General features: G+C 38.7%; 1 protein-coding gene across 4 annotated transcripts in view; it reads right to left on the reverse strand.

Annotated features, from left to right (window-relative positions):
• Nucleotides 1–23615, reverse strand: part of LOC123985944 (rho GTPase-activating protein 42) — a 63278-nt gene that overhangs the window by 37891 nt on the left and 1772 nt on the right. For all 4 annotated transcript variants that reach the window (XM_046073951.1, XM_046073953.1, XM_046073952.1 and 1 more), the window contains exons 2-3: nucleotides 6593–6688; nucleotides 3627–3688 (exon numbers count right to left, since the gene is read on the reverse strand). In XM_046073951.1, coding sequence (XP_045929907.1) covers nucleotides 3627–3688; nucleotides 6593–6688 — 158 coding nt within the window. The remainder of the gene's footprint in view (nucleotides 1–3626; nucleotides 3689–6592; nucleotides 6689–23615) is intronic.

The raw sequence follows: 23615 nt of genomic DNA on the forward strand, positions 1-23615 counted from the left end.
TCCAGGGTGAATCTATGAAATGATAAAGGTTTGTCCAATTTCCAAACTCTGTCTAATGTTCATCTTGATTGATTGCCCTAGACGACATAAAAGAGCATTTTTAATTATTTATGATAGAGCTTAATTTATGCCAAAGTGGTACTGTTGAAAAAGAGAAAGTTTTGCAAATTGAGAGATAGAAATATGATGGTGTAAGTCATGGCCGTGGCAATCTGCCTAATACTCACTGAACTTGGTATACACAGCCTGTTTCTATAAACAAGCTTGAAAATGAGCATAGTACCAACTGTGGCATACCAGACTTGCCTTCGTGTCATTTTTCTATTTCATGGTGTTTTATGTCTTTATGCACATTGGTTGCCTTATTTCTTTTGTGAGGCACTTTTTGTCTGCTCTTGAAAGGTGCTATATAAATAAAGCTACTTAATAATTAAGTAAGCATTGTCAATCACAGTTTTACACCCCCAAGTGAGGTGAGTCATTAGCAGTTCAGTTCATTTATAGGAGCAGCAAAGGAAAGAAAGGTTAGATTCACTTCAAAGTAAGCACAACCTCAGTATAATGTTCTTGGAAAACTATATCAAAAGTGTGTTTTTCACATCACGGGGATTTTAAAAATACTACGTTTACATATGACATTAGTTACATTGCCGGCACTTGTATCCCAAGAGATTTGAAATACGAGCAAGTGGAGAAAAAGCTTTATTTTTTGCATTAACATTACAATCAAGCAACCGCTCAAAGTGCAGGGATCAGAGCCATGTTTCTTGCATATTCCTGTGATCTGATGAGACAGATGACTGCAAGGTGAAGAGAAAAGAGATGATGCAAAGAGGAGGCCTTACAAGCAAGTAGAGAGGGATACAGTATATGAGTGAGGGTGCATCTGCTATTAATAGGTTATACTTATTAAATACATCACAGCTGAAAGAAATAATGCATCAAATAGCCCCTGTGACTAGTCATATCAGCTTTGACTTTAGTTTACTACCAATACTTTGTTTTTACTTTGCTTTCGGACATGCACTCAAAAAGCAAGGCTGTTTTAAATACCATGTAACTTGGTGTGCCCAAATCTGCCCTGATCATCCTCGACAGCCATCAAATGATCACCGCTACACAAAAAAGACAGAGTCACAACCATATGCCAGGGCCTAGTTTGAGGCACCAGGGACAGAGAGAGTCAACCAACCCTGCGTCACACTGAGTTTGTTGGCGAGTATGTCACATCCTGTTTTTGCATCCAGGATAGTCTGATAACGTGTTGTAATCCACAACATTCTAAAACAAATGTATGTTCCTTTGCTACTCTGTACTATACCACACTATAACAGTGACTTAACACATACCTTGTTAATGAAAACCTTTGTGAATCAAACATAAATGTTCAGTTATATCTCTCTTCAATTACAAATATTTATTTATTTATATTTATATTTTCAAACAAATTTTCAGTGGAAGAGTGGAGCTTCCACAACATGCACCGACTGTTTGACAGCAAGACAACAGCCTCACATCTTCAAATCTAAGTCTCAGCTGTATCATTGTATGCTCAATGCATCTAAAACATATTTGCTTATCATAATATTGCTTAATACTGTGGCTGTAACTACTTTCAAAAAATCCTTTCACACACCTCTAGCTCCATCAGAGACCAGGAGTACTTATTATCCACAAGGAAACTTGCACTGTTTGTGCATATCCTGCAGCATGAAATGAAGCAAAGACCATGATCGACTAAAGTTTGTTGCAAATGAAGCTATATGCACACAGATAGGCAATTCGTACTAATCATGGTTGTAAGCATTTTTAAATGCTTAAGACAAAGCACTGCATTAATATTTTTGGAATCACAAAAATGGATTAAGTCATTATAAAATTATTAATTGGATTAAAAGCCAATGGCAATACCATCCTGTAGAAAATATTTTCAAGCTGTGCACCATTGCAAAATTATCCAGAAATTAAAGACTGACACGGGTGCTACAGGCCATGAATCATCTACAGGAATGAAATAATTTTAAAGGATCAGCACTTTGGAAAGAGAAACACACTCTACAGGCGATATGAATTTATAGGAATGGTGACTTTATGCTTGTCCAATTGATTAGGATGACGCAATATTCCATAAAGCTACGTGGTCTGCACAGAGGTGACCCACATCTTCAAAGGGCAACTATTTCCATCATTAAATTTAGCTGCACTTTGAATGTCAGGAGGAAAATGCTCACATTGAGTCACATAAATTAGAGCCTTACCATCTATATGACGAGTCTGTGTTTTAGCAGCTACTACAGTAACACTTAGTCAATACAACGCATACTCAAGCAGAGGTAAAGTAAACATCTGTGCATCCAATTGAATGATGACAAAAATGATGCATTGTGTGAGATGGTTAATCACATTATTCTCATATTCTTAGAATTACCTTAAACTTCAGAGTGCTTGTCCTAAAAATCCCACCAGTGCTGCATGTAGTATTTTAATTAAATACTTTTGGTACCAAACACAGGACTTTTAATGAAAATATCTCAGGTGGCTGCAGCTGATCTCATTTGCATATCAGACTTGGTAAATCAGACAAAGCTGAAGTATGTGGACTAAGGTAATTCCTGCCTTGAGGCACCTCTTAGTACCACCCTCTAAAATGTCTACTTTCACAAAACAAATGCTAAGTGCAGGCCCAGAGCAACACAGTGATAAAGCTAAGAGAGTTGTGCAGTTAACTATACAGCTAGTAAGCCAAAAAGTCCAAAGAAGTAAAAAAAAAAAAATATATATATATATATATATATATATATATATATATATTTTTCAAAACAGTTTTAAGGTCTTGACTATACACGTGGAGGTAGACATATTACACTGAAATAAGCACACAAGAAAATATAAACAAAACTTATCACAATGTAGTATATCAATAAGGCATTCCATGATCCATGTACTGTGTATATTCTGAACCTGTTTTTCTCTTTCAGTTCCTACTAGACTTGGGCAGTATCAAGGTATTATGGTATACCAGGGTATTAAGAAATCCCAACAGCATGACTTTCAGTACCATCAAAACAAGCAAATAAAAGCTGCAGCCAGTGGTCCTGTATATGTATGTTGTTTACCAAGTGTGGAAAAAGTGAAGGGGGTTATTGTGTTGTTGCGTTGAAGATGATCAGGCAGTTTCATGCGGCATCGCCCGCATACTTTACACTGCAATACATCAACTCAGTATAGCATCTCTGTATCACTTTAATAGACAGAGGAGCATCTGTATTTTTGATGGTATTGAAAGTCATAACATCTAGGTTTCTTAATACCCTGGTATACCATAATATCTTCATACTGGTCACACAACCCCAGAATCTACAGATTTTTCAACAACTCTGTTTGGTTTAGAAGGAAAATTGGAGGCTAGAAACCTGCAGATTCCATAGTTTTTCGCATTGTCGATACTCCATACCAGTCCAAATTAAAACAAATACGACGGCACAAACACATTTCTGTTATGTTATTATGGCTATTCCCACAGAATGGTAAAGCCAGGCATGCATATGGTTTTGCTCTCTTTTGTTTTATACATTTACAAAATCATCTATAAAAAGAAAATCAAGACATCAAATTTACATTCTTACCAAGCGCCTTCTTTCTTCTTCAACAGTGCTCAACAGCTGAGAGAACTCTTTGAATGACTGGGCTGAAATACAAAAAAAAGATAACTTCTACAACACCATATTGAAAAGAAATACTGTATGTGGTCAATAAATGAGTATATGATACATCATGCACAGTACGTTCACCAATGAGCAAGTAGACAGTGATCCACTGTGTTGTTACTTTAACACAGTGGCTCAGTCGTTAAACGTCAGATGTTCCTGGCACCCCACAAGCACTGTAGCATGGTGCTAAAATGTTTATTTGCACTGCAGCTTGAGAGTATTCAGTGTAGCACATTTTAGAACCTAATAAAATCATGCAGCTGTCCAATTTAAAACCAAGACTAGCAGTAAAAAACAATACTTCAATTGAATGGAAACCACTGATCGCTACCCTTTATTTTCTTCCCCTGCTAGGCTTTCCAATATATTGTCACAATGTAGGAGAGACTGATATGGTAGAGATATGTTCACGCCATCTGGGCTATACCTTCAGTAGCTTACATTACATTCTGCAGGGCCAGATGAATACAGCATACAGTTCATTGAATCTTATCTGCCAGAGATTTGTGCCTTGATAGCTTCACAGCATCATTAAATAGAGGGCCAGATACAGTGTGGCCTCTGTTGGTCAGCCCCTGTGTCACCCCGTGTCCAGCCATTTAGCAGCGGTCGAGCTGCTCTGCTTGCCAACACAGTAACATCATTATCAGCCACCACGGCCTGGCATGGGGACCCATGCATCATCTTAGACACTTTGGTCCATTTACACACCAAAGCTTTTAAAGACCAAGGAGCAATGATTTTGTGCCAGTGGTCCTGCAGGCAGGTTGGCCTCCTATTAACGGCACTTGCTCCTTTATCAACAGCACAAACCTCTCAGGGGGTAAAGGGCACAGCTGGAGCCGTTGATGGGACAAGATTAGACTCCAAAGAAAGAAAATGGGAGTCAAAGTAAGGTTACAGCATGCATATAATTCACTGGTAAATGGAGGAAAGGCAATAGCCCTGATGAATCACTGAGCTTAAAAAAAATTAACTGGATGAATAAGGAAGATTTTCTTCAAAAATAAAGAAAGACATTTACTGTACATGTACATATTTTGTGCACACAATAAGATTTATATTTCGGATCAATTTTATGGATTTAAATGTTGCCTTCCTGCTTGATATTTAACTTTTTAGATCTAGACCTCATCTGACTTGTTCTACTCCAGATGGCTCTGAACAGCTCTCGGAGGCTTAAGGATTGACCTTCTGAGAGAAGTGCATGTAACTTTTCTAAAAATTTAAATTTCTATAGCCACATCAATCTTTTGGCCCCATTGATTCCTAGATAACTCGCATGGAATGTGAATGTCACTGCAGGAAGTCACAGAGTGAAATCAATAAAAGGTCAGGTCAACCCGTCTGGTGGCAGATACAGGATCCCGATGTTATGTGGGGAAGTTGGGAGCATCAAAGTGAACTATACCAACACTGCATCAAGATCATGGCTGGCATTCATGCAAGGGTCTAGCTATGTCAGTCAGAAAGCTCAGTTTCATTGATGACTAGATTGATTTCAACAGGTTGTTTCATTTTTTCCCTCAAATAGTAATCATGGCATTTTCTGTCCGTGATGGTGAGTGAACACAGCAATGTAGCTTAGAGTACAAGGAAATAACTTTTCTTTAAGAAGATATCGAACACTTAAACTCAATGCTTACCCACAAAAAAACCCCACAGTTAGCACAATTATGGGGCTAGAAATTATGTGTTGTGGATGCAAGGAATTAAAAATCTTGCAGAGTATTACATTGTGTTTAATATTTTCAATTTCATTATTTTATGTTAAGTGTATTTGCCATTGTCTGTATTTCACAGTCAATAAAATGCTTCCAAAAAATGCCCATAGCTCAGGCACAGTCATAACACTGGCCTCTATTGTGCCAGTGCTTTGTAATGTAAATACTGAGCAGGTCCAACTACATAACAGGTGGGCAGCTAAAATATCCATTGTTCGAAATAAACACCTCTCTTGATTGAAGGCCAGGGAATGGGTGCATTGCCTCAAATTAAAGCGTGCTTGATTCTAATGAGGCTTGGATTTGGGTGTGGATTTTTCAAATAAGCATAATTGGTCTCCTGCACCCCTGCCTATCATACAGTGGCTGCAGTTTTGTGAGAAAAAAGGGAAGAATGAGTATTCATTACGCATTCAGATGAACATTACAGCCTCATGTAGAGGAGGTCGATATCCAGTCTAGCCCTCACAGATGGACAGTAATTCAGCAGTCTCCAGCTCCACGGAGCGAAGGACTCAAGCTGGGGATAATGAGCAGTGCAAAAAAAAAAGAAGAGGAAGAGGCCAGAATGAGAGCCCTGCCCATTAGAGCCAGAGAAGCCCACTGCACAGCTGCTTTTGTATTCCTGTTGGAGGCTAGGAGGTTTGCACCTCCATTAATCTCTGACACTGATCACAATTAGTCCTTTTGATTTCTTATAGGCTTGAGAAGATACAGGGGAAGCATCATAAGCAAATCAATAACATTAATTATACATGCATCACAGACAACTTTAAGATCTACACTCAAAGCCAAATCCTATTCCAAGAATTTGCAGGGTATGCTTAATTTTGTCTGAAAGCAGTTCCTAGTGACTCTGACAAAGCTTTTACCTTTTCTATTAACTATTTTCACTTATGTAAAATCGCTCAAATACAATAATATCTTATTTGGAGGACTCAGTCCTTATTCAGAGGACATTGGCTCTTATGATACATGCAAGTACTGCAGACAATTGTGTTCTAGTATCTCCCGAGAGAAACCTTGCGGATATTTCAGAAAAGGTCCTAAATGAGGTGACAATCTGACTTGTTGGGATGAGTAGAGCAGAGAGGAAAGAAAATGAAAGACTGCAAAGAGAGAGATCTGCCCTCCTGGAATTGGCCAAACTGAACGTACCAATGTTCACCTCGTCATCTGTCTCTGCATCACCTATGCACTCAAACTGGAACTCCTGCAGGGACTGGGAGAACTTCTGGACGGCAGCAGAAAGATCTGGAAAATCAGAGGGTCTGAGCATCAGAACACAACATTGCACAAATGAATCAGACATTGAAGACAAATGGATAAAATTCAACATTCTGTAGAATATAGTACAGTCCACTGCAATGTAACCTCCTTGCCATCCACAAATTACTTATAAGTAACAACAGACTGATGCATGAGTTAACTAATGACTAAGAAGTAATATGATAATACCAGCATGTGGAGGTACCCTTTGCATTACATAACATCCCTTTTATTATTGACAGTTGGCAGCAGTGTAATTAGAAAGAAAAAGTAGAAAATACAAGCTCAGTTTTAAATCACAAGAAATTATTACATCATCTTGATCCGTGTACATGCTGTGTACTTTCTCCCTATGTGGATGAAGTGGTACTTTTAGTATACTTATAACCCCTGTGGTACTAGTGTTAAGTTTGCAATTTGTTATAGTCAAATAAAGCAATAAAACAGTGGAACTTAAGAAGACCATTGCTTGACAACTTCTGGGAGCAGAAGAGCAAAATAATGCACTTTTACGTTGACTATCCGATTCCATGCCCACTGACATTCATACAATAGCAGCTCTGTGAGTGACTGCAATATTTGCTATATCAACTTTATCACTGTCCATTGATCATAATACCAGGATCTGTCCAGAAAAATTAAGCCTATCTGAGTTGCCTAACTTTTGTGTGACATAGTACACACAGAAAGCAAAAACCCTAGACAAATTCCACCTTTGGATACTCTCACACTGCTAGATATAAATGTGTGATGTTTATTGCATTCCAGGAGTTCAGTTATGATAAAATGCCGTCTTCGTTTTTTCAGAATGACATTTGACAGACTCCAGAGAACAGGCTTTAGGCTTTTTGTATTCCAGCTGAGAAAAAGTGCGTCCTGACTTTTATTTAAACATTCACTGGCGATGTCAGTGGAAAAATTTCTATCTCTATGGTCTCAGAGGTATTTTTGTGATTGTAAATTTGCATTTGGCAATTAACTTTTAATGCCTTTAATTAACACTAGATACTTTAACCATAGCCAAGCACAGGAATTTGTTATAGCCATATGTTACATTTCAACTTCAACTCAAGAGGAATTATGTTGGGGGTTTTTGGTCCATCCATTAGGTATGTTATTTGCCTCTAAATGCTACAGTACCCAGGAGCGTTAGCAATCATTGCTGTAGAGAAAAAGAAGCCAGCTAAAGGTGCAAATCAATCCAAGCATTTTCACAAAGCTTCAATATTGCAATGTAGGAACAAATCACTGCACCATAGCTGGTGAATTGTCCAATTATCATCCAAAATCAGAAAGAGAATTAATTCAAGCTGTTGAATGTATTTAACAAGTTCTACAAAGCTCAACATCTACCTTCATCCTGATTTTAGATCCTTGGGAGCTTAACTTCTCTCATTATATTTTGATATATGCAGTCTTGTACCTTTGGCTTATCAGCACTGAGCCAGAATTGGCCAAGAGCAATTTCTCATTGTTTATAGTGATGAGTCAACCAGAGTGTTACATGTCCATTCAAGAATTAGAGGTGCTCACTTAATGTTGTCTATGGGAAAAACTGAACCCTGCTATCCCAACGTAAAAACCTCCCATTTTATTCTCTATAATTACAGAATAAAGAAACAACAAAATTGGCCCATGAATGTCATATACCTCACTATGACCTGTATCTGTACCAGTTATTTACCTTTTCTCTCAGAAACCTTTGTTATTGTAGCAAAAAATGTGTCTAATGTTATGTTGGCATTCAGTGTTTAGTTAATTAATGTGCCTAGATTTTTTATATTGTTGAGTTGTCTCAGTGTGAACAGTTTTGAAGAGTTTATGTGGAATATCAAAAGCTTAAAGTCCCCAATTACACAACATAAAAAGGTATAAATGCTTAACAACTGATTTGTAGGGTTTAAGAAATTTTTCCTCTATGAAATAACAGCATGTATAAGCCTAACAAAAATCTCTTATTTGGAGGCAGAACAAGCTGATTCCCTTTTTTTAATTATTGAACACATTCGTATAACACCATTTATTTTGAGTTATGATGGGGAAATAAGTTCTAACAACAACTGTAGACAAGACAAAAACAAACACTACTCAATTAGAGAGTAAAACAAAATCTGGATTGTATTTTTAATGTGACTGATAAATGCATGAAAACATAGACCAATAAAAAGATACAGTATATGTATCCAATGATCTGCACACTAGAAATCAGGCTTACGTGGTGAGGTCAGATTCACAAGAAAGTCAAAGAAATTAAGCTGCTTTTTAGTGCAAGGGGCAAAGTAACTGTAGTGCTGACCTGCAAATAGCGTACAGAGTGTATGAATCAGTTTTATTTTATCTTTTATTATGCAACTGATTTCAATTTGTTTCATACCTCAGTTACATAAAGGTTAGTGTGTGGGTCTGCTGTGTTAGCACTGTGAGTATATTCTTGCTGAGGTGAAAGTAACCTATGTTTACAAGTACTTTAAAGAGTGGGATGAAGCATTAGTGCATAATGGAGGCTTTTAAAATTCCATAATTCAGCTGAATTTATTATTAAAAGCAAAACAAGATGGAGATTCTAAAATACTCTGACATTTTGGTTGTAAGCCCACACAGTTTGAAATGTACACATTTTTCTCATATCCATTGTTGACAATGACTCACTAATTGCTTCTCTCCTTCTTTCTTCTCTCACCAGCAGTCATGTCTTTAATTCAAAGAAGTGTGAACCGACTCTTGTCTGGAAAGTAAGACAATGCACAAAGTAATATACAGTACACACTGGAGACACTTAAATGTCTGTGTTTATATGATAGAAAACTCATTAATTACTGCAATTCAAAAATAGAGGTTGAGGTTGCAAAAATTCTACATTGCAAGTCTGAATCAAAACTGCAGTAACTCCACGGTTTGTTTTTCAGCTTGTAACTGCACATATGTATGGATATGTACAGTTACATTATGCTTGTCATACTGTATGTGCTTCATATTGTAGTAATATACATTCCAGAAGCTATGCTTTAGCTCCTTAAGAAAAATATCATATATAAACTTATTTACTACAGTGAAAACATGATTGAAAAGCATAAAGTGAGATATTCTGTCAAAATATGCCGTAATGTGGTTGGTTGTATGAAACCAACAAACACATTTAAAAAAAAATATAACTGATATTTAATTGATTAATTTTATCAACTATCCTACTACTATAATTGGAGAGCGGTTTGTGTGTACCACCAAATATACAATATTATTATTACTTCACTATGAGAGTTATATGAGTATGAGTAAAAGCACACAGCTTTTACGGATATGTGCCATGCAAAACTGCTTGGAGGTCTACCCTTTGCATGTGATATTTTTAAGTAGTGTGGCCAGAGGGTCAGGAAGGATCCCCGGGAGGCTGAGGGTGAAAGCAATGGACAGGGCTGGGGTACAGGGGCAAAAGTCTCAGGTTTCAGGGGAGAAAGGTTGCAGCACCCAAAGGGCGATTTGTTCAAGTCATAATAATGCCTGAAAGGTGAAAGCTGTCAGGAAGTTATAAACTACTTACCTAATTTCCACTGTTTGCTAGAAGTGGTATCTTTGAGGTAATGTTTTATAGTCCATAATTGATAATGTGTTGAAACCTATACAGCTCCTAGTGTGATAGCAATAGTTTATTTAACAGGGATCGCAAAGTACAAACCAAACTTAAAAGCCCACAACAATCAATGCTCTCATCTCCACAGGAACATAAATTGCTTGGAAAGCCAGATAAAAAAAAAAAAAAAGAGTCATGTGATATTGTCAGTGAGTCTCTTTTTCTTTATAACAATGCTTGCTGTTATGTGTTGTATCTCAATGTATTTTAGTTAGCGGTAGGAACAAGACTTTCACTCATTTCACAGATTGAAAGGCTCTTAAAGACATCTAGACTATCTTCAGTGCGTATGTCTGACCACTTGTAAATGTTGCTGAGGATGCCCTAAATGCCACTGACTGGAACCTTTCCAGATGATGTATTGTGCCACTGTTATATTGCTATCATTCCTGCTTTTACTCTAAAACTGCTGATATGAGATCAATACCTAGCTGCAGTTGTCTGGATGTGCACACAGGACCATCAATAATGGAAGATCCTTTAGCTATGACATTCACACAGGCCCCCAAACTCAAAAAACAAAACAAGTGCTGCCATCAACTGAATGCATGATTCACTGTAGCCACCACAAGACAAGGAAATAAGTACACCTTAAAAACTGTAACAAAATCAACAGGATCATCTGATCTTTGCTTTCTTTGTATTAATAAGTAACAGCATCTAGTATAGCCTGGCTACTTACAATGTGTCTGTAGTACAATGTTTAATACCAAGAGTTCATATAGTCAGTCATATGTAACAGAAAGTTCCTGATTTAAATACTTTTTACACATTTACAGTAATTGAGAAAATAATTATCAGTAAATTATCTTGTGTCCTTTTGTTAAGGTCAGGTCTTCGGCAGGGGTGAGGCTCCCGCTGCTTCCCCCTGCCAGCTCTCTCACAGTGGGGGCAATCGGGAGTCTCTGGGGCGCATGGCCGGCGTTGTCGGGGTAGTTTTTGGTGCTCCTCCTTGGGGGTGCTTGACTGGGGGGGGCTGGGCCCCCGTCCAGGGATGAGATCGGCCCCGGGGGCTGCTGGCACTGCCTGCACTCTGGGGAGGAATGCCTCTGGCTGGGCTGGGGTACCGTTGGCCTGGTTCTCCCGCGTTATCGCTCCCTGGCGGCAGGGAGCTTCCCGGCACGGCTTTCTGCTGTTCTTCCTTGGGGCGGGGTACAGCTTCCCCCGGGACATGTGGTCTGGGGTCCTTTGCGCTTTGGGGGGTCGCAGGGTGCCCTGGCTTCTGGGGGTGGGGGTCTCTGCGCGGGTTGATCTGCTTGCGGTTTGGAGGGCTGCGGTGGGATTGTGGGGCGAGTGTCGATGCATCTTAATGCATTGTGCTTTTTCCCTGCGCAGGGTCTCTGAATGGCTGCTGGGCGTTTAGTTTGTGCTGGTTAGTTTGGAGTCCGGGGGAGGCATCTCCTCGTTGGCTTGGACGGACCTGTTTGCTTCCCTGTTTTGCATCGTTGGCCTCGGATCCAAGCTTCCCCATTTCTCTGTCGGCCAGTTGTTGGACCCCTCTGGATGCTGAGGTATATAGTTAGTTTTCGGGATGTGCAGTGTGACTGCGGGGCAGGGCTGTGCTCCAGTTTGTTCTGGGTTTGTGTACTGGTCTATGTTGTGTACGCGCCGCGGTCGGTCCGGGGGCTGCTCTTCCGCGGGTTACGCTTTTTGCGTTCCGTCGGCATTACGCTGTCAGCTGGCATTTGGGTCTTCCGCGTTTGCATCGCGGTGCATCTGGGAGTCTTTGTGTTTTTTTGATTGATTTATTCTTTTTCTTTCTCCCACCCCTATTGGCTACTGGGGTTCTTGCCTGCCTGTTGCTGGGGTAAGTGTGGCACAGTCGTGGCACCCCACTCTCACTAACAACTACATTCTTTGACAGGCTTATGCGCACACACATGTTCACGCACATACAGACACATTCACCCACACTCACCCAGACACACACAGTCTCACACATAGACACAAACAAATTTAGGTTGTCCCTGGTAGAATTATTCCTGATGCTTTTCTTTCAGTTACTTATTTAAATTAATTGTTATTATTCCAGCTCTCGTGGCTGTGCTGTGTTGCTTATTTAGTGTGCTGGACTGTTTCTTGTTTTCATTTTTCTCTTAGTTGTCTTACTATGTCAGCTGTTTATTGCTGCTGTTCGGCTGGTTGTCTTTTACTATTACTATTATTTTAATTGTTTGTGTTTGTTTGTGTTTGTTTGTTGTTGTTTTTCTCCTCCCCAAGCCCCCCTCTCTGTTCTATTGCAGGTTTCGTTGCTTTCTGCAATTGGTGTTTCCCACAGCTTTTCCCTGTTTTCCCCCACCTTCCATCCCCCTTCTCTTACAGGTCTTGTCCTTTCTCTGTGCTGTCTGTTTGTGCCCCCCCATCCCCGTGTCTGCCCCCCGTCCGGCCCGGTGACAAATCAATACATAATTAAATAATAAAACAGACAAAGGAGTATATTAATACTCTTGTTAAAGTAAAATCTGTCTGGCACAATATGGTATCCAGGTCATCATACTTTATACCAGGCTGCTGGGCAGGACAGGTTTAAAAAAAAAAATAATAATAATAATGGTATAAATCATATTTGTGATTTGAACTTTTGTGCATACCAGTTATTTGCTTTCTAACTTAGTAGAGGCTAAGGATACTGTTGACTTGGTGTTAAATGATGGAGGCTGGCTTTTTTTTATTATTCCAGCAGCATTGCAGGGCTAATAACTGATCTTTTTCTTCAGAGCTTAAGAATAAGCTGTAGCGTTGCATCAACCTTATAGCAAAAACCTGGGGTCAGTATCTTCCATCTCTTCAATTGTTTTCATCAAGTTAGATAGATGAAAACAACGCAGATGTATATTCTGCAGGGACAGGTAGGTATAACAGGTATATTCCTCCCTGTCATATTCTCATCACCAGTGACCTAACCATAACTAAGGAGTTGAATGTTATCCGATACTGTACTTGGTGGTTATTTTAACAAAGGAATAATAATAATTTTAGCATTTATCATTAACATCTCACAGCTACAGCTCTCGTTAGGCTTTGACAGCACTTCTGCGCCTAGAGCTCATGGGAGATGTGGTTTAGACAGCTGCTGGAGCAGAAGCTAGCCAAGAAGTGGGACAATACTTTGGTTCTATATTCCTCAGTAACAAAATGCTACACTAGCCACAAGCTTTGGCTAATTACTCTCTCACCTCCCTTGGAGAAGCAAGGGATGACAAGCAGTTAATGCCATCTAAAACAATATGTTTTATTATCACTATCTGAGTGGAAAAGCTCACTATTCATTCTCTGCAGCTGCATCCTGCATGCACCTATGCATGCCTGTTGTTTTAAATTATGCTTTGTAGGAAGAGAAAGACAAATCAACATGTTTATGTATTGTCAAACCTATTCTTTTTATTAATCAATCTGGTAGATTGTTTTCTTTCCATTTTATTTATCAGTGGAGGGAATGGACCTCCTGGACCAGTACATTTTCATGATAATATACATTTGAGCATTTAATAAATGATGTTTTGCATTTGTGGTGCCTCTTTACTATATACAGTAATAGGCTACAAATGATGTTTGCTTGGCTGGGGGGCTCATAGAGCACACTCATCACTATGTCATAACATACACAAGCAGAGAGGATATAGGTTGCCTACATGTGCACTTAATATTTAAGTTTTTATCAGCTTTTAAATTGACAAATGCTGTAATTTCCAAGGCTTAAAGTTGTTGTTGTAACTAAATCACACAAAAAATTAACTCCATTAAGTACTCCAGTTTTCATGTTTATGGTGCTCTGTACAGGCTTGTCATGTGATTTGCGGCCATATTACAATGATTAGAATAAATAACACCTCACAGGTGATACTGATGCAATCCAGCAAAATATAGCAACAAGCCAGATTAGCTTCCATTCAAAAAGAAAGGGAGAAAACAAAGAATAAAATCCAGAGGCAGCTTTGTTGGGCGTATAGGAAGTAGAGACTTCATGGTCCCCAGATATTTCATCTTATTCCTCTACATCTCCTCTGACAGTAGCAGGAATTTGGTGCATAGCACTTTTGAGTATGTGTGGTGAAAAGAGCTGTGCTTTTCAGGGGAGTAATACAGGGAAAGAAGAGTAACTTTGATAAGGTCTGAATCTGAAGTTGTTATTTACCACATAAAGGAAAAAAAGGAAAGGAAGACCTATTGCAGCACGAGTAACAGAGGTACAAATAAAAAAGAAAGAAAGAAAAGGACCTATTTTTGAAATGTTGAGTCATTAATACACTATTTATACAACCATCTTAAAATAGTGCCTTCCAATTTTATTACACTCAGCAAACATTTTATCTTATCCTGCATGCAATTTTCTAACACTGTATTTGACCTGCAGTGATGATTCCTCACACAGCCGGCATGCACAAAGGGGTAACGCGAACAATAGTGTGTCCTGTGTTTTAATCTCTGTAAAGCTCTGACCACCCAGCCAAGACATGACTGAATGGAGCAGCTACCCAGTTAGTGCCCAGTGTGTGAGCTGTGAGAGAGGACCGTGGCTGTCAGTCACCACACAGCAGATCCTACTGGGTACATCCTTTATCTCGTCTCCAGGGCAACCACATACTACCAAATTCTATCTGCTGACAACCCCTGAAAAAACACAGACAACAGTGCAGGCAAATCTGCAGTTTTCTCACCAACAGCTGAAGTGCATGCTTACTTTAGGACATGAATAATAATGTAAGAACATGTGTAAATTCTGCAGCAGCAATTTAGGCTACGACTTACACAAACAATGTACATATAGCTCTGAGGTTTTATGTAAAATGTGAGTATCTATGTCATGCAGGCAAAATATCTATATTTATAATATATAATATTTAATTTCCCAGGTATATAATAATATTAGGGTTTTGTTTGAGCTAAAACTACGCTAATGCTTTACAACACACATTCTTTATGCTTGCCTCAATGCATAACACTTTAACAAATTTGGTATTATTTATAAAAAAAAAAAATTATTAGTATACCTAGTATCATAGAACATATTTGTGAACATACAACTGTGATCCTAGGTAACTGACAAAACCACATTATCACAATGCAGCATGTCACTTTGTATGGTATTATTCATTAGCTAAAAATAACCTTGTGGGTTTTAATATTTAAAACAATAGAACATACACACATTTTTGCTCAGTAGGACATCAAATATTAGCACTTCAGTGTCTTGGAAATACATTCCAGATACAAAAGGTGGCTTATATGAAGTTGAATTCTAATTAGTAGCATTTGTCTTTAAATGTTGCAATGCAATGTAAGAAAATGCCGTCAAGGATGCTAAGCCATTTGGACCGATATTGTAAGGATACTGGTCATAAAAACTGCAAAACTGCTAAATAAATAATAGTGTCAAAAATCATGCTGCCAAAGAGACAAACTGAACTAACAAAAAGCAGCCATAAAGCTTGAAATAAACTAATAGTGATATGACATACATATTCGTATGTAGCAACCATAACTCCAAAGTCCTTTCTCACAAAGTGTTCATGTTATTTTGTCTACCCTCTATAGACAGATATTTACAGCTGCAAGCATGTACTTTTAACTAGCACATGTTAAGTCATGCTAGAACATCAGTGTACTGCACTTCTAGCACTCTGTGTTATGTGACTGACATACTCATCACAACACTAATTACTAAGCATCCATGTTGTGCTTTCACTTCTCCAAATATTCTTGGGGGTTTTAATGGAGTGCTTTAACACAAATTAGTGCAGAAAAGCTTTTAAAACCTCAAGTCACGGGCATAAATGTGTTCCATTAAAAAGCAACAACCTGCACAATAAAGAATTCATCTTAAGGTTTTGCTAAATACCTACACATTTACACTTTCCACAAAATGAATCAGAATGCTCTTTCATTTTCTGTTTAGAATTTACAAGGAACATTCCCAGTCTTTGCTAAACATTTGTCTTTTATTGAAGCAACAAACAAAAAACAAAAGCATACTGCAACAATGCACTTCTTTTGTACAGACAGTTCACTGTCTGCCTGTACATCAACATTATAGCGAGAATCTACTTTATCTCATCTGTGAGACACCGCTGATTTCAGATGGTAAGGTCTTCAAAGGGGAATGCTTCTATGCTCCCAGCTTAACGAGAAAAGGGGAGATCTCTTTGATGCAACAGTAGGGTGCATTGTGCCACTTTGATTCCATTTGGAGGGATTGTAACGGGGGAGTGGCCCTTCAGGTAAGACCACTTCCACCTTACGTTAGCCTGTCAGTCGCCCAGCAGGGGATTGAGAATATCTGTGTGAGGGGAGCCAACCAGATGGGCCCTTGTACTCCCGGAGCATACCAAACAAAACCCATTGCCTACCGTTAAAACAAAGCTTTATCTACTAACTCCACACTTGCTGCTGTAGTAGCAGGCAGGGTTAAGGTTCAGGTCACTGGTGATCAGAATATGACAGAGAGGAATATACTTTTTATATCTACCTGTCCCTGCAAAATATACACCTGCGTTGTTTTCATCTGTCTAAATTGATGAAAACAATTGAAGAGATGGAAGATACTGACCCCAGGTTTTTGATATGAGGCTGAAGCTTATTCATTCTCTGAAGAAAAAGATCAGTTATTAGTCCTGCAATGCTGACGGAATAAAAAAAAAAGCCAGCCTCCATCATTTACCACCAAGTCAACAGCTTTTAGACAGAGTTGAGAAATTTTCTTTTAGAAGACACACAGACAACACATCTGACACAAGTTCTGTCAGAGATTAACCTGCTTCTGGAAGGAAAATAACTTAATTTCACATTCATAGTAACAGCTGGCTTTGGACTTTTCGCAGTAAGATTTTACTAAACATCTTTTGAATGTGAAAGGCCTTCTTGCTCTTATCAAGGCAAGAACACACTTCCAAGTAAGAAAAAAAAAAGAAGAAGAAGGTGTGCAAACTTAAACCCCCCACTGTCCAAACACTTTGTAATAAAGCTTGGCAATCCATGGTGCCAAGTGCTGGAGACTTTCTAATGTGCCATCCAAAGTCTGAGTTTAGCATCTGCGTAGGCCAAGTCGACATGAAAATTCACCATCTTTTACCACACAATGTTATGGTTCATTACAAGAATTTATAGCACACTCACTGTTTGCCAGCCACGTCTGCATGAGTTGTTTTTAAATAGGTGCCCTAAACAAATCATGTGTTAGCAAAGCATAATTGCTGCAAGACTATGTCCTTAAAGATCTAGCACTTGTAACATCAGCCTCAAGTAATATTGAGCTTTTTGATAACTTTAAATTGCCTGATCATGGCATTTCATCAACATTGCAGGAAATAAATTCACCTATGGTAAATAATAAAACATGTTATATAAGTAAACACTAATAAACATGTTCAGCTGAAAAGAATGAGTGAATTTTATATGTCGCAGGAGAAACACAAATACATCACCTTATCCTTTCCAGTCTGAAGAAGCAACAATATGCGCAATTCCAGGCAAACTGTATGGGAATGGTGTGCTCGGTGTGACAATCACTTTGACTGACAGTGTAACAACAGAGTACTACAGAACAGACCTCAATCTGGAGTCTAACACATTTCCCTGCGCTGTCTGAGGAGAAGCAGCTTTTAGGAATACAACGTCTAATCCTTTTATCAAAATCTGTCCACAAAAACACCAGAGTCCCTCACAGTGCTGCATGAGCTGTGCTTACCGCTTCGCTCAGCTTTATTGATAAACAAGTCACATAATGTACTCCTGTATTTCATTTCCATTACATGAGTTCATATTCATCAAAGTAGGTAAAGTAGCAGCAATACATTATAAATGGTATAATCCTGCAATACACAGTCTGCTGTACAGTTACAGTCCAGCAGTCAGACACACACACACACTGAAGCAGAAAGATGTCCAGCCAAATGCTATCTGAGGGAGGATGGGGGATGGTTATACAAGCATGTTTACAGGACATTTCCTGTGGCTGAGCCTTGGGAGCATCGCTTGTCCTCAGACAAACAAACACTCAGAGTTTCCAAAGCTGAAAGCTATTGTGAAATCACTTTTAACATAAAACTTACACATCATGTCATCATTTAATAAAATAACACGTACTATAGCTTTATTACGTTGCATGAATCCCTCAAAATTATGCAGGCACAGCTGGATTAAGTAAAGATTCTGTTTACAGACTTGTTAAATACTGTAATTTTTATAACAACAACACCCATGCGTGTCAGCCATTCATTAGTGCATGTATCCCAGGCAGGAAGCATCATTCTGTAGCTGGTGAACAAGCGTGGGCATGGGGTAGTGGCAGAGACACACAGTCAGCTAACATAATAATGGGCTGTCTACTAGTTTAGACTGAACTAATCTGGCTGCATCTTTTTTTAAGCTTATGTAAATGAAGTACTTATTTCGATTCACTAATCATCTTTAAAAAAATCCATTCTTGTAAATTCTTATCTGTGAAGAGAAAAAAAATACTTTACTTAATTAAAGGTGTATTTTCCTTTAAAAACTACAAAAGTTGTGCAGAAGATTCAAGCTTCAGACAGCAGATATCTGGTGGAAGCACAGTGATGCACAATTTCACCCAAGTACATGCAGGAACAAGTAGTTGGCTCGCTGTTTTACAAATCTGTACAAATTATGACACAAGCCAAAGCGGGTATCTGAGGATTCCTTCAGGGACTATGGGTGCAGTGCACAATAGTTGGTTTTTCATACACATTTATCATCCATCGCCAACCGCCTATCCTGTGTACAGGGTCGCGGGGGCTGGAGCAAATCACAGCTGACAACGGGCGAAAGGCAGGGTACACCCAGGACAGGTTGCCAATTCATCGCAGGGCCACACATAGACAAACAACCAGTCACACCGAAGGACAATTTAGGGTCACCAATTAACCTTGTCTGCATGTCTTTGGACAGTGGGAGGAAGCCGGAGCACCCGGACACGGGGAGAACATGCAAACTCCACACAGAAAGGCCGGGGCAATCATATTGTTTAAGTTCTAGAGCAAAAATGTGTACACAAATATAGTATACAATAATAGATTGTGGCTCCGTGGTGCCACTTGGAACATCTTTTTAAAAAAACTAAATTTCTTACCTGCAAGTAATTTTAAAGTAGTCTGTAGAAAATATAGGAGCATCGATGACTATTACGTAAAAGCTTGTACTCTGAATCAATTGACCCAATGTATAGTAGCCACTTTTAGAACATAAGTTCAGACATACAACTGTACACTATAGTGTGAAATGACAAAAGCCAAGGAAACAAGTGTCGGTTGAAAAATGTCAAGCATCTAGAGAGGTAAACACTCTCAAAACGCTTTCTTGGGAGCCGGCCAGTCAGGCTAATGAATATTGGATTTACCGTACAGGACAGGTGAGGAGAAAGAGGATGCCCATGCCCATGGTGCTCAGTGTGTGTTTGATGTAAGTAATAAATCATGATGAGTAGTGGTCGACTGATATGGGTTTTTCAAAGTCTGATGCAGTTATTTAGAGAGCAGGATGGCAGATGGCAGATATAATGTCAATATCAGAACCAAATAAGTCATGTACAGTATAATTTCATTATTCCATGCACAGTACAATCTAATACACATGGTTATCTTAGCCAATAATGTGTTGTTTTAGATGGATTTTTTTATCAATTATTGAGACAGAAAAATAGGCCGCCCAGGTATATTTGGCGACACATCGTAGCATTTTTCAGAGAAACACAGAGTTATTACATTACAAGTCGCGACACAGTGGATATTTTACAAGCAAGGAGCAGGTAGAGCAACAGTGAACAATAGTACAGATGTAATTCGTTAGCTACCGTGTTGGTTTTGTTTTGGAAGGCTAAAATGCGGCGCAGCTGCTGCTCTGAACGGAATCGTGGGAGGAAAAGTCCAGAAGACAAGTTCTGTTTTTTTTCCAGCAACTTTATACAATGTCGCCTACTACTGATGGAGAAAGTTCCCGGAGCAAACATACAGGAAGAGACCGAAAGAAGCGGGGCACACTGACGTGTTTGCAGCAGAAGTACGTCTGTGAGTGTGAAGAGAACTGAAGGAGGTCCATTCAATACGTGAGTGACACTTAAATAAGGTGGAGAATGAAGTGTAATTAAAACAGTGAAATAACAAGCAAAGTTCCTACAAATAGTAAAAACATGCCCCTAAGACACCCCCCCAGCCAACTTAGCAGAAAATAGCGATATAGATTTTATACCCGACTTTTGGGTCCATTTCGCCCAGCCCTAGGGTATAGCTTGTCAGAAGTGACGTCATTCTACTGAATTATTCTCTGCAGTATAACAATACATATTTAAGGCTAGCTAGTAATTGTTATAGATTATATTTGCTGTCATTTAGGAGTTGAGAAACATGTTAACATTTAGAAAAGATGATGGTGACTGAGGAAATTTAGGGCTCGAAACTTTATCAACACCGTCAAAACTCACAAAGGGGAGCGCTAACATTGTTCCACTGCAGCCACACTGACAAGGCTGTGTTCGCAAACATTTTTTGCTTTATCGGCCACGTGAGTGCAGACATCGGTCAATGCCGATTATCTTGAATTGCCAAATATCAGCCCTATTAATCAGTCTATCACTAATGATGAGGTATGAACAAATATAAAAGAAATAATGGATGACGTACAGGGGGAAATGATTCCTCTGCTATCTCGCATGTTCATATTGTCATCAATTTTAAAAACATTTTCAGTCAATTCATTGTTATGTTCATTTCACTCCCCAGAGTACCCTATTTTCCGTGACAAATGATACATAAGTAACCCAGGGCAATTATTTGCTGAAACATGAAACATGAATATAATATTATATTAGGTTTTCTTGCTATAAATTTGTTTTTGAGTTTTTCTGCCTGTGATTTGTTAGAAAAATGCTTATTAAACTTAATAAAACAATTCAACAGAAATGTCACTTTTTCAAAAACAAACTTACCAGCATCCCACATACTGCCTCTAAAATCATCATGCCTTCCTATAATCAATACGTCAAACATGTATGACAGACCCATCACACACCTAGCACACACAACAACAAATGACACTGATCGGCCCTTCAATCATCACTTCACATGACATTAAATAAGGTCAATGTTAAGGCATTTTTTAAAAATCATTTAAATTTGACCATATGGCTTCAGTTTAAATTATATGGTTAAATCAGAATTGATATCATGTATATTTTTGTTGTCAGGGCATGAAACCAATGTGCTAAGCTAAGCTAACCAGCTGCTGGCTGTAGCTTTATTTGTCATATATCTTCCGCATCTAACTCTCAACAAGAAACAGAATAAGCATATTTCCTAGAATGTTGAACAATTAATTTACAGCACTTCCACATTTGCTTCATTTAGTCATTGTTACTGTTGATTGGTCCCAACAAAAACCTTGTGCTATTTGTGAAGATTGCAATAGAGGGTGCACATGTCAGTTAATGAAACACAGGTGTACTGACGCTTTGGGCAACCTATGTTACCCACACCATTTGAAAGTTGCCAGATAGATTTCAAGTATACTACCAACATAAGCATCCAATGATGCTTGGCTACCTGCCCAAGTGTTTTGTGGACAAACGTACCTACCTCATCTAAAACATATTATTATTTGCCTTGTATCTGGTCTCCCACCCCACTCACAAAGGGATAATTAGTGTTTTTAGTGTATTCATTTACTGCAGTCAAGAGGAGAGACTAATAAAAGTCAGCAGTTGTTATTTACACCAGGTGTGAACAGTCAGTGCCAGCCACAGATATCAAGGCAAAGCTATTTGCAGCATCTGCAGGTAAGTGCTACTTGCACCTGGAACAAATGATCCATACCAACAAATACCTATGTTCAAAATGTAGTGTATTTAGACCCCAATCCCCATTACGAGCATTAATAAATAAATTATAATGGAGATATGTTTGATATATTTTCTCTATTATCACCATGTTTACATATAGAAGAGGCAAAATGGAATAGAAATTGATGAATTATATATATTCAGATCAAGAAAAGGACAAGCCAAGTTAGATGCTACCTTTCTTTACTGCTTCATCATTTCAGCAACAGCAAAGAATCAGCCATGTCAAATGTAATTACATTTGTCATTCTGTCATGGTTAATCCTAAAAAGCACCATTTCTAACCAAATGTAATTTTCTTTAAACATATGACTGACTTTCCATGCACATCCATTACACATGTATACTACACACACATAAAGTACATACTAAAGTAATATGTAGAGTCAGTTTTCAAGTAATGTATTAATATGAACATGAAAGTCAACCTTGGCTCAATGGGCCTCATTTACACAGATAGGACATGTGAAGACTTATGAATTGTGGTGATTTAATTTTGAAACATGAGATGATTACTTTTAAGAAAGGGTCCATTAAAGGTCCTCTAGTAATGTCACCACTGATGACAGGTCGTAAAGGGTCATAAACCTCTGTGGTGTCCTAAGTTAAAGACCATCAATAATTTACTCCAGTCTCTTTCCTCCCCGCTTTCTCACTCCGCCCCTGACCGAAACTGGGCTGTCCAGTCCTGTTCCACTCATTACTACAAAGAAAAGACAAATACATCCCAAAAGTCCTTCCTGTAGCTGGTTAGGTTGTGGCCAAGTTTTAGTTAACAAATTGAGATTCATCACCGGTAGATTTCCATTCCTCAATTTTAATTTCAAGAGACCAGAGACCCGGGACATGGAGGGTGGGATCCAATAGGGCCTTAGCTATGCAGTCAGTCCATAAACCACTCAAAGGCAATCAAAGTCTCAATTCACTTGAGACTGTCTTATATGCATAGTACAACCTGGAGCGTTAAGGTCCTATTTGGTATTAAACTGCACAGACCTTTAACTTCCTGGTACTGAGTATCCTAACTGTCATGAATAAACCATTCAGCACAATATTCCTGTCCACCTGTGCTGCCCTGCCCACTGACAGAATAGTTTTCCTGCAAAGAAAAAGTATGAAATAGGTTTGCCCTTCAGCTGCCCTCGGAAATAGTAAATTATTTCGAATACAGTGGTACTATAAGGCACGATGATGCTAAGTGCTCCTTACTGTTTTGCTGACATCAAATATACACACAGAAACAAAAAAACTGAAACAGTGTCAAAGAAATCCAGTACATCACTATTAACAATTCCACTTTGGTTTACCAGTGTAGCTAAAGTAACTGCTTTATGCTGTAGTTGTCTGTGTGTAAATTTGTCCATCCATCTCTACACCATTCTCAATATTTAAGCCAGACTTGCCAGATTTTGAAGAAAAATAATGAGATATTATGCACA

This window comes from Micropterus dolomieu, linkage group LG17, assembly GCF_021292245.1.
Source record: "Micropterus dolomieu isolate WLL.071019.BEF.003 ecotype Adirondacks linkage group LG17, ASM2129224v1, whole genome shotgun sequence".
Lineage (NCBI taxonomy): Eukaryota > Metazoa > Chordata > Actinopteri > Centrarchiformes > Centrarchidae > Micropterus > Micropterus dolomieu.